General features: G+C 45.1%; 1 protein-coding gene across 1 annotated transcript; it reads left to right on the top strand.

Moving 5' to 3' along the window:
• Positions 1–2,570: 2,570 nt before the first annotated feature.
• On the top strand, positions 2,571–11,172 carry si:ch73-43g23.1 (uncharacterized). Its single transcript, XM_063876718.1, has one exon. The coding sequence runs from the start codon at positions 2,571–2,573 to the stop codon at positions 10,671–10,673; it is 8,103 nt and encodes a 2,700-aa protein (XP_063732788.1). The 3' UTR covers positions 10,674–11,172.
• Positions 11,173–12,271: the final 1,099 nt, after the last annotated feature.

Genomic DNA, 12,271 nt, shown 5'->3' with positions numbered 1-12,271 from the left:
GAAAAAGTTTTAGGTCTTTTGCAAACAATGATGTTGCTTTTTAACAAGTACTATTATCCGCCTTAATGCATAATGCATGTTTTGTTTCTACTGTTGTGTTTTTGCATGTTTGTAATTGTAATGTTATCTGATGTCATGTGACAGTATTTTAGACAGAAAAAATGAAGTGCCAAACTAAAACTGAATGTTATAAGAAGTGGCTTATATAGAGCTTGACCTTAACTAACTAGGTCAGTTTAAAAAAGACAGATTTGAAATGTGATCTTGTGTTTACATTCTTACTGTCATTAATACCAGCAACTAAATTATGATAATCATTCAACTGAAACTTTGTTTAGTATCATATCCTAGAGATAGAACACAAGCAGGAAAAGTAGCATTAATGAATTTTGAAATGAAGTCATTTGTATTTATCTTTGGACAGGTGTTATTGTGCCAGACTGCATTTAAAATTTGCTCAATATTTGGATTAGCATCAAACTCTCCACAGCCAAACCCCTTGATTTAGAAGCTTCTTGTATGATTGCTCATAGATGCCCAAACATCATATTGTTTACACATTGCTTAATAGTGTGTTGCATTGCTGAGAGTGGGTTAGGTCTTTGGACTTGAGTGGGCTGGTGTGAATAATCTATCAGTGATGTAGAATAAAGCTCCCCATAACTGAGGTGCTCATCATTCTTTCCGTCTGAGTCCTCCTGCTGTCTACAGTGGTGCCATAACCCTAGAGTTTCAAATATATCAACCCTTCTACACACTGTCCTTCACACTATCTCCCTCACAGCACTCACATGCATGCTTGGTCTTCTTTCTAACCTTTGAAAAAGTTGATTAAATGATCAAGTTTTACACATTCAGTCGGTGTCATTCCAGTAATGACTTAATGACTGAGAATGAATGGTATAATCTCAAAAGGAATTAAGTTATGGACAGATGGCTTATCCAAACTCCCTACCATCAAACATACTCAGACACCCAGACTGTGGCTTAGAAGGTATGGCTTCTGTAGCAATGAGTACAGTAAAATACTATTATCCCCTTTGATCAAATACTTGGAAGTGTGTGAAAGCTTAAATATTTCATTGGCAGAAGGAAAGAAAAACATGAACTACAACATGTGAGACCTTGTAGCACAGGAGTTCTGCATGTGAGCTGTCAAAGTTGGGTGGTCTATGTTAACTTTTGACCTGTTGTACCCCAGCTAACCCTTACAGTACTATTCACACATACACATGCACTCACAGAGACACACAAAAACACAAGACATTAAAAAAACGTTACATTTTAAGTATAATCTCACAAGTAGAGGTTATGTGGACATTGTGTGGGCTGTACTTTGAGGTTTGTTTTCCCCCTTTCTTTCCCCTCCAGCATTCCCAGGCTAAAGCTATGGCTATCTGGCCCTGATAGTATGGGTTTATATATAGAGGAGCCCTGTGATCTGGCTGTAAGTGTCAGATTCCAGGCACACTCATCCGTCCTGGCTGGATCAGCACCTGCTGCTAACTATAAACCCACCCACCCCCAGCGCCGCCCCCTAGCCCAGATCACACATGAAAGCCAATGTCCAACCAAACCCCAGCTTGGAAAAGAAAAAGATCCAGGTTGGACACTGTAAAAAAATTGCCCCGAGGCCAGCTAAGAGGGGACAGGGGAGGGGCAGAAATAGAGATGGAAGCATTAGAGATGTAATGGGTCTGAGCGAGATGCCCCTCTCTGCTTTTTCTACTCAAGTCTGATGGCAGTGTCTTTTACATTCTGAGGTTGTCTAGCCAGGGTGGCTCTGCAAGACTGGACTGTACAAAGCTGCTCTGTCCTGGATTCACCATGTGCACAGCGGTCTTGTAAACAGGGAATGTGCTTTTGATTTTGAGAGAGGGTTTTGTGAATGAGGGGCAGATATTGCAACAAAAAGGAACTCCATGCCCTCGGGAAAGCCTCATCATTGGCCAAAGGTACAGTACCAATCATTTAGACTCTCTCCTCTTGCATGCGGAGCAGTCAGTCCTACACAAAGCCATGTGGACAGTTTAGAGAAAGGGCATTTGGCAGAGCTAATTTTTCCACTTACTGTATGTTTAAAATGTACTTCAAAATAATGTATTGATGTATTCTTGTAAGCGTTTAAGCACATGTAAAGATAAACAGATTTTGTGGTATCAAATGAATGTTTTGGAAAACTTAAAGTGAGTTTTAGTATTGTGTTGTTGTGATCATTTCCATAGTGCTTTTAAGGGCATAGTGACAGTGTTGTATTTTTGTCCTGATCCACTTTTGGAAGTTTAAATGTCTCTGTTATATTCTCTGAACATGTATTTATTAATTAATTAAGCCAAATTTGCCGTTTGCAAGGTAACAAGCAGGAGAAATGCACAGTTTGGTCTCTATTAGCTATAAATAGGCTTTTGCCTCTATTTGATTTTCAACAGTGTTACTGGGTATATAAATGAATGAGCTACACACCCTCCAGGTTACCATATCTTATTTCCAGTCCAGGAACAGAGCCCAGAGCAGGCAAGAGGAGCAAACTGGACTGGCCACAGTGAGAACTTCGAGCTTGTGGATGAGCAATGGACAGCTGGACTCTACAGGGGGACAGCTACTCCTTCCTGCGCAGTGCACCCCATCGTAACTTTTCCCTGTGTCATCGTGACGGCACCCCAAACCACATTGAAATCTTTGACATCATAAACGTCCCTCAGCGCAGTGCCATTTCTGAGACAACCTGCCTTTGTGACATATTTGGAGACGACTGTGAGTCACCCTCCCTCTCAAGCAGCCCTGCTGCAGGAGCTTTTATCATTTCCCAAAGGGAGGTGTACGGGACAGCTGCTGCATCACCTCTGGTGGATGATCTGAACGACTCAGGCTCCTACCACACTGCACCGGGCTCTAGTGAAGGAGAGGAGGGCTTTGAAGATTCAAGAGAAAGGTTTTACAGCCCCCTGTTGCAGAGCGAGTCTTCAGAGAGTAGGCAGTTCGAGGGCGAAAAAATAAGCACAGGACAGTCAGACGTTTCTGAGAAGAGTGGCCCAAATTTAGAAACAAAAAGTGAATCACGGGCACCTCAGCTTAGTACAGATTGCCCATTACCTGAAGTCCTAAACTGTGGTGAGAGGACCCCCTCTTCTGGACAAAACAGCCCCTATACCCACAGTACAGAAGGCAGAGCATCATCCTTGTCTTCTTCCCCAGTTGAAAAAAGATGTTCACCATCCTCTCCTAGTGCTAGAGAATCTGAATTAAGGACAACCACTCCAACTGTCAAAGATAGACATAACAGTCCCTCCTCTGAACCTCTGAACCGTGTCAGATCTTCCCACTCTGAATCAGTGAACACACACAACAAGTTACCTGAGTTGAGGGCAGCAGGCTCTCCAGAGTCAAGGCATATCTACTTTAGTCAACACAGCAGTCCCTCACCTGAGCCCACATCCAAAGATTTTTCTCTAAATTTTACAGAATCTGCTTTTGAAACTCGACCTGGCCTTTCATCTCCTTTACATTCATCCAGTAGTAGAGAGTTATTATCCCAGTCAGGAGAAACACTGGCCTCTCCTGAGCTGAATAATAGACCCTACTCCCCTGAGACTCAAACATCATCACCTTTTTCTGAGCTAAGAGGGAGGGTATCCCTGCCTGATCTCCTCAGCAGAGGCTCCACACCCGATATTGAAGACTCTCCCTTCACCCCTGAGCTGATCTCAGATCCCTCTCCTCCAGAAAAAGACACTGTGACTACTCCTGAGAGCCAAGATCCAAAGTTGTCTGCTGAAACTGTAAGTACTGTGTCTACACCTGGCCAACAATACACATCGCCATCACCTGTCATTTCAATATCAACATCTTCTGAAATTGATGAGAGCAGTGTCTCAACTGAATCAAGACACACAGCTCCGTCTCCTGGACAGCTCAGTGTAACTTCTTCAGGGACAAGATCTCCATCTCCCTGTCTCTCACATAAAATAGGACGAATTTCACCATATTCTGAAAGCAGTACCCAGGTGTCTTCACCTGTGGTAAGTCACAGTTTATCTCCATCACCAGAAGTTAAAAGCAACAACTCTCCCATTGAGCACAGACACACTGGTGCTCCTTCACCTGAAATCAGGATTACAGCATCCTCACCTGAGGTCAGTAGGAGAGAGTGGTCTTCTGAGGTGGAGACAACATCAACATCTCCTTTCCTAGAGCTTCACCCTGACTCTGCTTCACCAAAGAGCCGCACTTCGTCTCCTCATATAACAGGGATTTCTTATTCTGTTGTTCAGCCTGAGGACAGGGACACTTCCTCGTTTGCTGAACTCTTTGGCCTCTCCACCCCTGAGCCTGATAGGACACTTGTGTCCCCTGAAACAAAGAGCCCTACCCCAAGCACAGGCAGTATTCAGAGCAGTAAAGCAGAGTCCACTGGTACACCAAGAGGCTCCCCTCACATATTTGGCTTCACAAGCTCTGTTCTTCAGACTGAAAAAACTTTGTCGAACCAACCCAGGTATCAAACACCTTCCCCTCAGCTAAAACATCACAATCCCTCTCCTGAGCCAAGATATCCTACTGCTTCATCGGACAAGTCTCAAAGTCCCTCATCTCAGCATAGAAGTAGAGATCCATCACCTGTTGCTCTATCTCCTGAGCATTCACCAGCAACCCTCTCCACTGGGTGCAGTCCTCACTACACACAACCTACTCCTCCTCTAAGAAATACACCTGAGGTTGAGGAGGATACCACATCGGTTGATATTATAACTCAATATCCCACACATTTAGAAAACAAAAGTGTGTCACCCTTATTTGAACTAGATAGGAGAGACATATCAGTTGTAGCTGAAATCAAAAGCAGTTTGGCAGTTGTGGCAGTTCAGTCACCTTTATCCCCTTCATCTTTCTTAGCTGAGGAAAAGGTAGATAGTTCACTGAAAAAACAAAACACTGAGAGAGAGGCAACACCAAAGGAAGATAACCTTCAGGAACATTTGAGTTTATCTTCTTTTCCTGAGGAAAAACAAACCATTAGCCCCATCTTTGTCCAGAAAGAAGACACTTTTAATAATCTCCCTATAGAAATCAAGTGTCCCTCCTCTAATCTTCTAGTCTCTAAGGTTGAGAGTCCAATTATTCAACTTGTGCACAGGGCTTCATCTAACTCACCTGTACAGAGACTGGAAAACTCACAGCCTCAATTCAATACTTATTCCCCAACTTCTGAGAGCTGCTGCTCATTAAAATCATCTTGTACACCTGAGCCTGCGAGAAGACGGCTTTCAGCAAAAGTTGGACGTGAAAACAGAGAGAGGATAACAGAGGACATGGCCCACCATGTAAACAGAAGGCGGACTCCCTCTCCGCCAATCACCAGGTTTACACCTGTCCATATTATAGCCCCTGAGAAACCATACAGGCAGTGGCAGAACAGAAGCCGTAGCCCCTCTCAGGCTGTAGCATCCTCCCCAAGTGGTAATTTAAAGAAAGCGGTGACAAATAGGGAAAGCCCCAATACTGCCCATGTAGACAATAATAGCCGGGCTCACTGGGTCAGGCAAGGAAGGCAATTGGAGATGGAGAGGGAGAGGGAAATGCAGCTGGAGGATGATAGGGAGTTAGAAAAGGAGAGGCAAATGGACAGGGAGATGGAAAGAGAGAGGAAAAAGAGGGAGGAGCTGGTTCCTGAAAAGGGGAAGGGTTGGCCGGGGGACGCCAGTTACAGAGGGGAACAGGTTGAGCTGTCATTCAATGCCAGGAATAGAAAAGGGCCTGCGAGTCGCAACGCAGCTCCCACAAGCAGAGAGGCTCGTCAGGGACTGCCAACAGTGCATTCCTATTCAGAGAGCTTGCTTTCCACCAGACAGCTACAGCAACAACAGAGTCTGCTCAGACTTGCTTCCCAACAAGACACCAGGGGTGGTGGTGCCAGCAGACGGCTTCAACCTTCAGCACCACACAACAAGAACACTGCCCCTGGGCGCAGGGCTGCAAACAGGCCCGGACGGAGTTCCAGCTCCAGCATGGGAAGTGAGCTTGATGAGGCAGACGATGAGGTGAAGTGGTTTTCAGACTTGGCTTTCAGCAGCCTGTCAAGCTCTGAGGTGGATTACCTTGACATGTACAACTCTAGCCACCGTTCATCCACCAACATTTCTCAACCATCCACACAGGAGAGCCCAGCTGGGGTCAATTCCTCCTGGCCGGCTTATGCTGACTTTAGGGGTTCTGCTCCCAAGCTGGACAATGAAGAACTCTTTCACCAACAACCATCTGCATACTACACAGAGGGCCTCAATCAATCAAGGCACTCTGAGTTGGGCAGCTATGAGTGCGTAGACGTGGCTGTGGAAAGAGAGGACTCCAGAAGGGTGAGAAGGGGAGTGCCAAAGAGACAGATCCAGCTGAAGAAAAAGAATAATGCCGAAGGGAAGCAGGATGAGAGCAGTGAAAATAGCAGTCCTGTTTTACCAGCCATGTTGGAAAGCCTCTCTCTAGAGAGTCACTCCAGAGAGACATTCATTCGACAACACAGTACACCAGCAGCAATGCAAGAATGCTACCCTTCTGAGCCAAGCCCTGAGCCCATTCAACAAAATGACAGAAGATCCAAACTCAAGAAATCTGCTTCTCTGGATGAAACATGCACCAAAACCAAGATGGCCACTTGTCTTATCAAAAGTGTGTTGTCCAAGAAGATGCAGATTGTTGAGAGAAATTCTAATGAGCAGGCGGGAGAAGAAGAAAGCCCTGCTTTTGAGGAAAACAATGAACCAAAACCTAAGTTGAGTTCCAGTCTTCAGTCAGAGTATATATCTGAGGGTCCTCCTGTAAGAAGAGAACCAAACACAGAGGATGAAGCTAAACCAACAAAAAGCTTTGGAGTTAGATCAAGTAATAGGCCAAGTTCATCCAGCAGCAGTCGAAGTGTTAACTTTTCACAGTCTGAGAGTGAAGATGGTGATTCTCAAAGCAGGAATCCAACCTCACTGAAATCTGAAATAAGATCAGAATTGAAAGTGCCATTTGAAAGTAAACAGTCAAGTACTGGATTAAAACGAGCAGATGAAAGTATAACATGGGACGGAACGTCGGATGGTGATTTAGCAAATGCCACCGCCTGTAAAACAGTAGCTCATTCTGCCACTGGAGCCAGCAGCACGCAGGCCAGGGTGACAAACAGAGACCAGGAATGTGTAAACAAAGAGGACCATAAACAACTTCAACAGGCTGGCAAAGGCTCCTACATGTCACAAACACAGGAGATTACACTCAAAGCCGTGGAAAAAAAGAAAACCTCCCTAAATGTCTGTCTCACACCTGAGGCAGAAATCAAACCTTGGGCTTCTTCCCCAGATATAAAAGAGGGTAGTCTGGACACTATAGTAGATGACAAATCAGAAGAAGAAGAAGAAGATGAAAATGATGTTAATAAAGTTAAGGTCCCCATTCACAAAGTTAGAGATGTGAGGCGGCTTGTAAAAAATACATATAACCTTTCCTTCAAGGCAACTAGTGCTGTATTGCCATCAAATGGGGATGAGGAAAGGATGGACATTTTAAAAGAGGAAAGGAAGGAAAAAATTAAAGAGGAAAGGAGGGAAGAGATCATTGCACAGAGGGAGAGAGAGGCAAGACGAGAGATAAAAATGGGGGAGAGGACGAAGGAACAGAAAGAGGGCGCAAAAGACCTAAAGCTGCCAACCTTATCTCCACCTCTTCAGAGGAAAGGAAGTCCTCTTTCTCGTCCACAGCCAATGCAAATAGAATACAAAGCTGTTTGCTGGAAAGAAGGCAAACATAAAAAACCATGTAGCAAGGAAGACTCAGAGAATCAATGCGACAAACCAGAGGCTTCTCCAAAGCTCACCACAAAGGTAAGCAGACAATCCCCTTTGAATGTAAACACAAAAATGTACACCTCAGAAAATAAAATAATTGCAAAGCCATGTCAACATGTTCCAAACATGGCAGAAGAAACAAAAGAGACTATGACACAAATGCATAAAGTGCCAGGCGATGATAACAAACCTGCGATGGTTAGAACAGACAGGAAACCTCCCATGCTCGGGAGCCTCCCCAAAATGCCCAGTAAGGAGAGAGAGGTTTCCACTGCTGTTGTATTAATAAGGGATGGGTTCAGCACAACCAAAACACCTGCATCTCAAGCTGGGGCTGAGAAGCCCACGCCACTCCAAGCCCAAGCTGCTTCACTTTCACCTGGGCTCACTAGCACAGGTAGTAGTGGACACTCAGTTTCCATGTTATTAAAGGAAAAAGGCTTCCACGCTGACATTGGAGCAGTGGAGGGTGACAACCAGAATGCACCTGGAGATAAATGTGTTCCCCATAAGCATGTGAACTGCCTAGAGATCCCTCTTCAGACCACCACTCCTACAGATGGTGGTCGGATCGAGTCTCATAGAGAGAGGACGTTTTCCTCCTCATCAACCACATCTGGGCCCTCAGTAGAATCTGACAACACAGACACTTTTACAAGAACCAGAGGAAATGACATGATAAGCAGTAAGCCTACCGTGAAAGACACTGAAATACAAAAAAATGCTCCTTCATTGAGGAATAAGCAGGAGCAAACATCTACCGCCAAAGCGAAGGAACATGGAGATTTTGAAGCAGTAAAAAGACAAGATCCAACTTTCCCCCCAAGGTCACCTGCAGTTAGAAGATTTAGACCACAACCAATTGAGGTTACGTCACTGTCTAAAGAAACACAGAAACAAGAGACGCCCACAAACTCTACAGGAAACAGCAGGCCTCAAGCCATTGAAGTTAAATCTATAGCTAAAAATTCTCAAAAGCCAGTGGTGCCTCCAAAACCAAGCTGCAAGTTTATACCTGCAGATTTAGGAGCAATGCCAAATCAAGCACAGAGACCATCAGGAACAACATCTACTGTCAAACCACATGGAGAGGAGAGGCCTCAAACAATTGTCGTGTCCTCACCAACAATCTATAGAAAGATATCCAATGACTCCACATCAACATCAAACTATTCGAGAAAACTTGCTGTGTCTGCAGTTTCCAGCCTCAAACCTCCACCTTGCAAAGCAACAGCAACCACCATCTCAAATCCCTCAAACCCCTCAACAGCCCCATCAGAGACAGAGGCATCCAAAGACAAAGGTCAGCAGCAAAAGCCAGGGGCGTTGCCTCAGAACTCCAGATATACGCAAAGACCCACAACATTTGCTACAGCTCCAATATCAGCCACAGGGCCAGTTTTAACCTCAGGTCCAGGTCTAGTGTCTGACCCACAAGTTAACCCTGTCCCTGTCCGTGACTCAGCTGGAGCCAACCAGCCAACACAGCCAGCTGTTATGGATCCAGAAAGCCAACCCCAGTATTCCCGGGCAGCATACTCTAATGAACAATCTATGCCAGTCACTTCAAACAATACAAGACATCCCTCAGCTGGTTCAACACAAGTGCCAGGATACATGCACCAGCCTTACCGCAGATCGCTTTCCAGAGAGCGCTCTCAATGGACAGATGACCTGCGTTTTTACGCCTCCGATGACCCGCCAAGCTATGATGAAAGAGAGAGCTTCAGTCCCCTAATGCTCCCAGATCTGACAGCTAAGAGGTCTAATCGCTATCAACCCGCCTCCCGCCCTCCTCCCTGCTCCTGCACAGCTGGCTGCCCTTCCCACCCTGGTCTCACCTCTTCTCACCATCACCACAGCCCCCATAACCACACTCCTCCAGCTGCTCCACACTCTCCAGGCCAGGCACTACCTTACCAAGTGGCTCAGCCCCCGCTTCGTCCCCATCAGTGCAGACCTGACCCTCAGCAGATGAGCTACCAGCGTGGCTCTCCTAAATCAAGTCCACTTGGTCCAAGCCAGCCCCAGACCATGTACCAGCCTCTCCATCAGCCCGCTCCTTGCCCACCCCATCCATCACTTATGCAGACCTGCCCTGCTGTGCCCACCCAGCATATTGACCCTCGAAGACCCCCTGTTCACAGATCCCCTCAGCAACAGCCGCCTGGCATGGCTGGGGCACCTTACAGTGATCCTGGCCACAACCACTCTCCCGGCCTTCCTCCAATGGATCCCCAGTACCTGTGTGGCCCGCAAAGTCTGGGGCCTTCCTATGGCTCTGAATATGGGGGCGACAGCTCCAGTTTATACTCAGAGAGTAACTATGGACAGACACCTCGCAGAGTGCTTTTAGATCCTGAGACAGGGAAGTATTTTTACATTGAAGTGCCTGTACAGCCGCTAAGGAAAATGTTGTTTGACCCTGAGACTGGCCAATATGTGGAAGTGCTCATCCCGCAGCAAGCAATGTCCCATTCAGGCTTGTATCCTCCTTCAGCAGCCCCCTACACATCTCTCCACAACCCCAACATGTATGCTCCTGCTCCGCAGTACATGCCCTATGCAGCTCCTCCTCCCCAAGCCCACCCCCAGGCACAGCCTCAGCCTCCTCGATATCCTGAAGCTGCATCAACAATGCACCCGGGGGGGCCTGGGGTCAGCTACAGAAATCCCTCCGGCCAGGGGCCCAAGCCAGAACCCCAAAACCATCCACCACTAGACCAGAGCTACCTGGAGAGTATGTATTATGTCCCCACAGGGATGAATGCAAGTCCCAATCCCACCCCACCAGACTATTACCACAAACACCCCCCCAACCTACCCCCAACAGGGGGGAAAAGGTCCTGAAATAGAGGACAGAGGCCGCCTTCCTGGAGCCTGTTGGTTTTAAATACACAGTATATAAAGGGGGTGTCTAATGTTAGCCTGTAATGTTATTTGAGTTTTCACATTGCAACTGAAGATATTCATTCTTTGGTTGTTGTGTATTTGCTGCTGCTTGTTCTGTGCTAGGCTGTTTTAATAGCGCACGATATATCATTCTTGAGTTTAAGGTTTTGAAAACAAGAAAGTTAGCCTTTTCTATGAGGTGTTCTCAAAATTATTCCCTAAATTTAAAATGATCTTTACACTTTTTGTCACTTTTGATACATAACATCACTGGTAATGCACAGAGGCACTACACATTATTTTGTTAACTGATTTACCGATATGTCATCTTTAACACAAACATCTCAACAAAACTTGAAAAAACTGTTTTAAAAGAACCTCATATTTATGTTGTAATTGTGTTTTTTGGATGATTGAGTTTGTGCACCTGATGTCTGCAATGAAAATGCCAATAAACGTTATCACATATGAAATACCATGACACCTTTTTATTTTTATTATTTTTATTAATTAAAATACTATTATGTAGGTAATACTACACATGTACATTTATGTAGCTTTCTTGATACGGTTATACAGTCTTAAAATATGTAAACAAACTCACAAACTTTATTAGAGAGTCACTGTTTTTCAGATAAACAATGCAATCCTCAGTGAGAGATATGGCTTAATTGTACATGAGTGACTCTTAATGGGAATAGTGTCTCATTGGCCATGTGTACAGACACACTTCAATATCCTAAAATTATACAATATGAAAAAGGCAACAATGTGGGGTTTGCACGGAAGGACTGTTATTTCGCAGCAAAACCTTAGAGGTTTCGCCTTTAGCCTTTAGAGGGCGCTGTAACTTTAAACACTGTACAACAGCAACATTGAATTACACGTTATATCAATCAGTGATTTTGGTACTGATCTAGTGTAAATTTGAAGCCTAACGAAGGGTTTTGAAATCTTGTTTATCCTCCATATTTTTTGTAATCCAGGGAAAACATTCATTTAGCTAATAAAGATGTGTCTGCTGTAAATTTGAAGCAGCACACTGTACTACTGTAAACCACTGGAGGGTGCCACAGACCGCCAGAGCAGCAGAGGAAGTCCTATCCTGAATGTAAATCTTAATCGGCTCACCTCTCGTTAGAGGAGCCAGTCACTGTAAAACACAGTTTTATGATTTCCTAATCAAAACCTGAGCATGGTAATTGAAACCAGAACCCAATTTGTTCGTCCAGAGGGACAAAAGTGTTTTCCCCTTTCCTTGATGTGGATGGCAGTAAAATTAATTAGAGGTCTGACCAGTAGCTAAGACTGTGGCTGTGCATGTGCCCGATTGAACAAAATGCTGTTTCATCTTTAAGAGGCAGCTCAAAGACCTACAGCACCACATCTGGAGGGTATATAACATTAAGAGCACCTGGCCAAATGTCTGGTATCGGTTTGTGGGTTATATTTAGCCCTGAACACCTTGCCAGTCTTTATCAATAGGAATGCTTATTGTAGTATAATAGAGATGCTGATGTGGCCTGCTGATAAGAAAGGGACTGGTATACCACACA

Source organism: Eleginops maclovinus, chromosome 23, assembly GCF_036324505.1.
Source record: "Eleginops maclovinus isolate JMC-PN-2008 ecotype Puerto Natales chromosome 23, JC_Emac_rtc_rv5, whole genome shotgun sequence".
NCBI lineage: Eukaryota > Metazoa > Chordata > Actinopteri > Perciformes > Eleginopidae > Eleginops > Eleginops maclovinus.
The sequence above is the reverse complement of the archived record's forward strand: the minus strand, read 5'-3'. Positions and strand labels throughout refer to the sequence as shown.

Bases quoted from the DNA above. Each gene is read 5' to 3' on its own strand.
- si:ch73-43g23.1 (XM_063876718.1), top strand. From the start codon at position 2,571: ATGGACAGCTGGACTCTACAGGGGGACAGCTACTCCTTCCTGCGCAGT.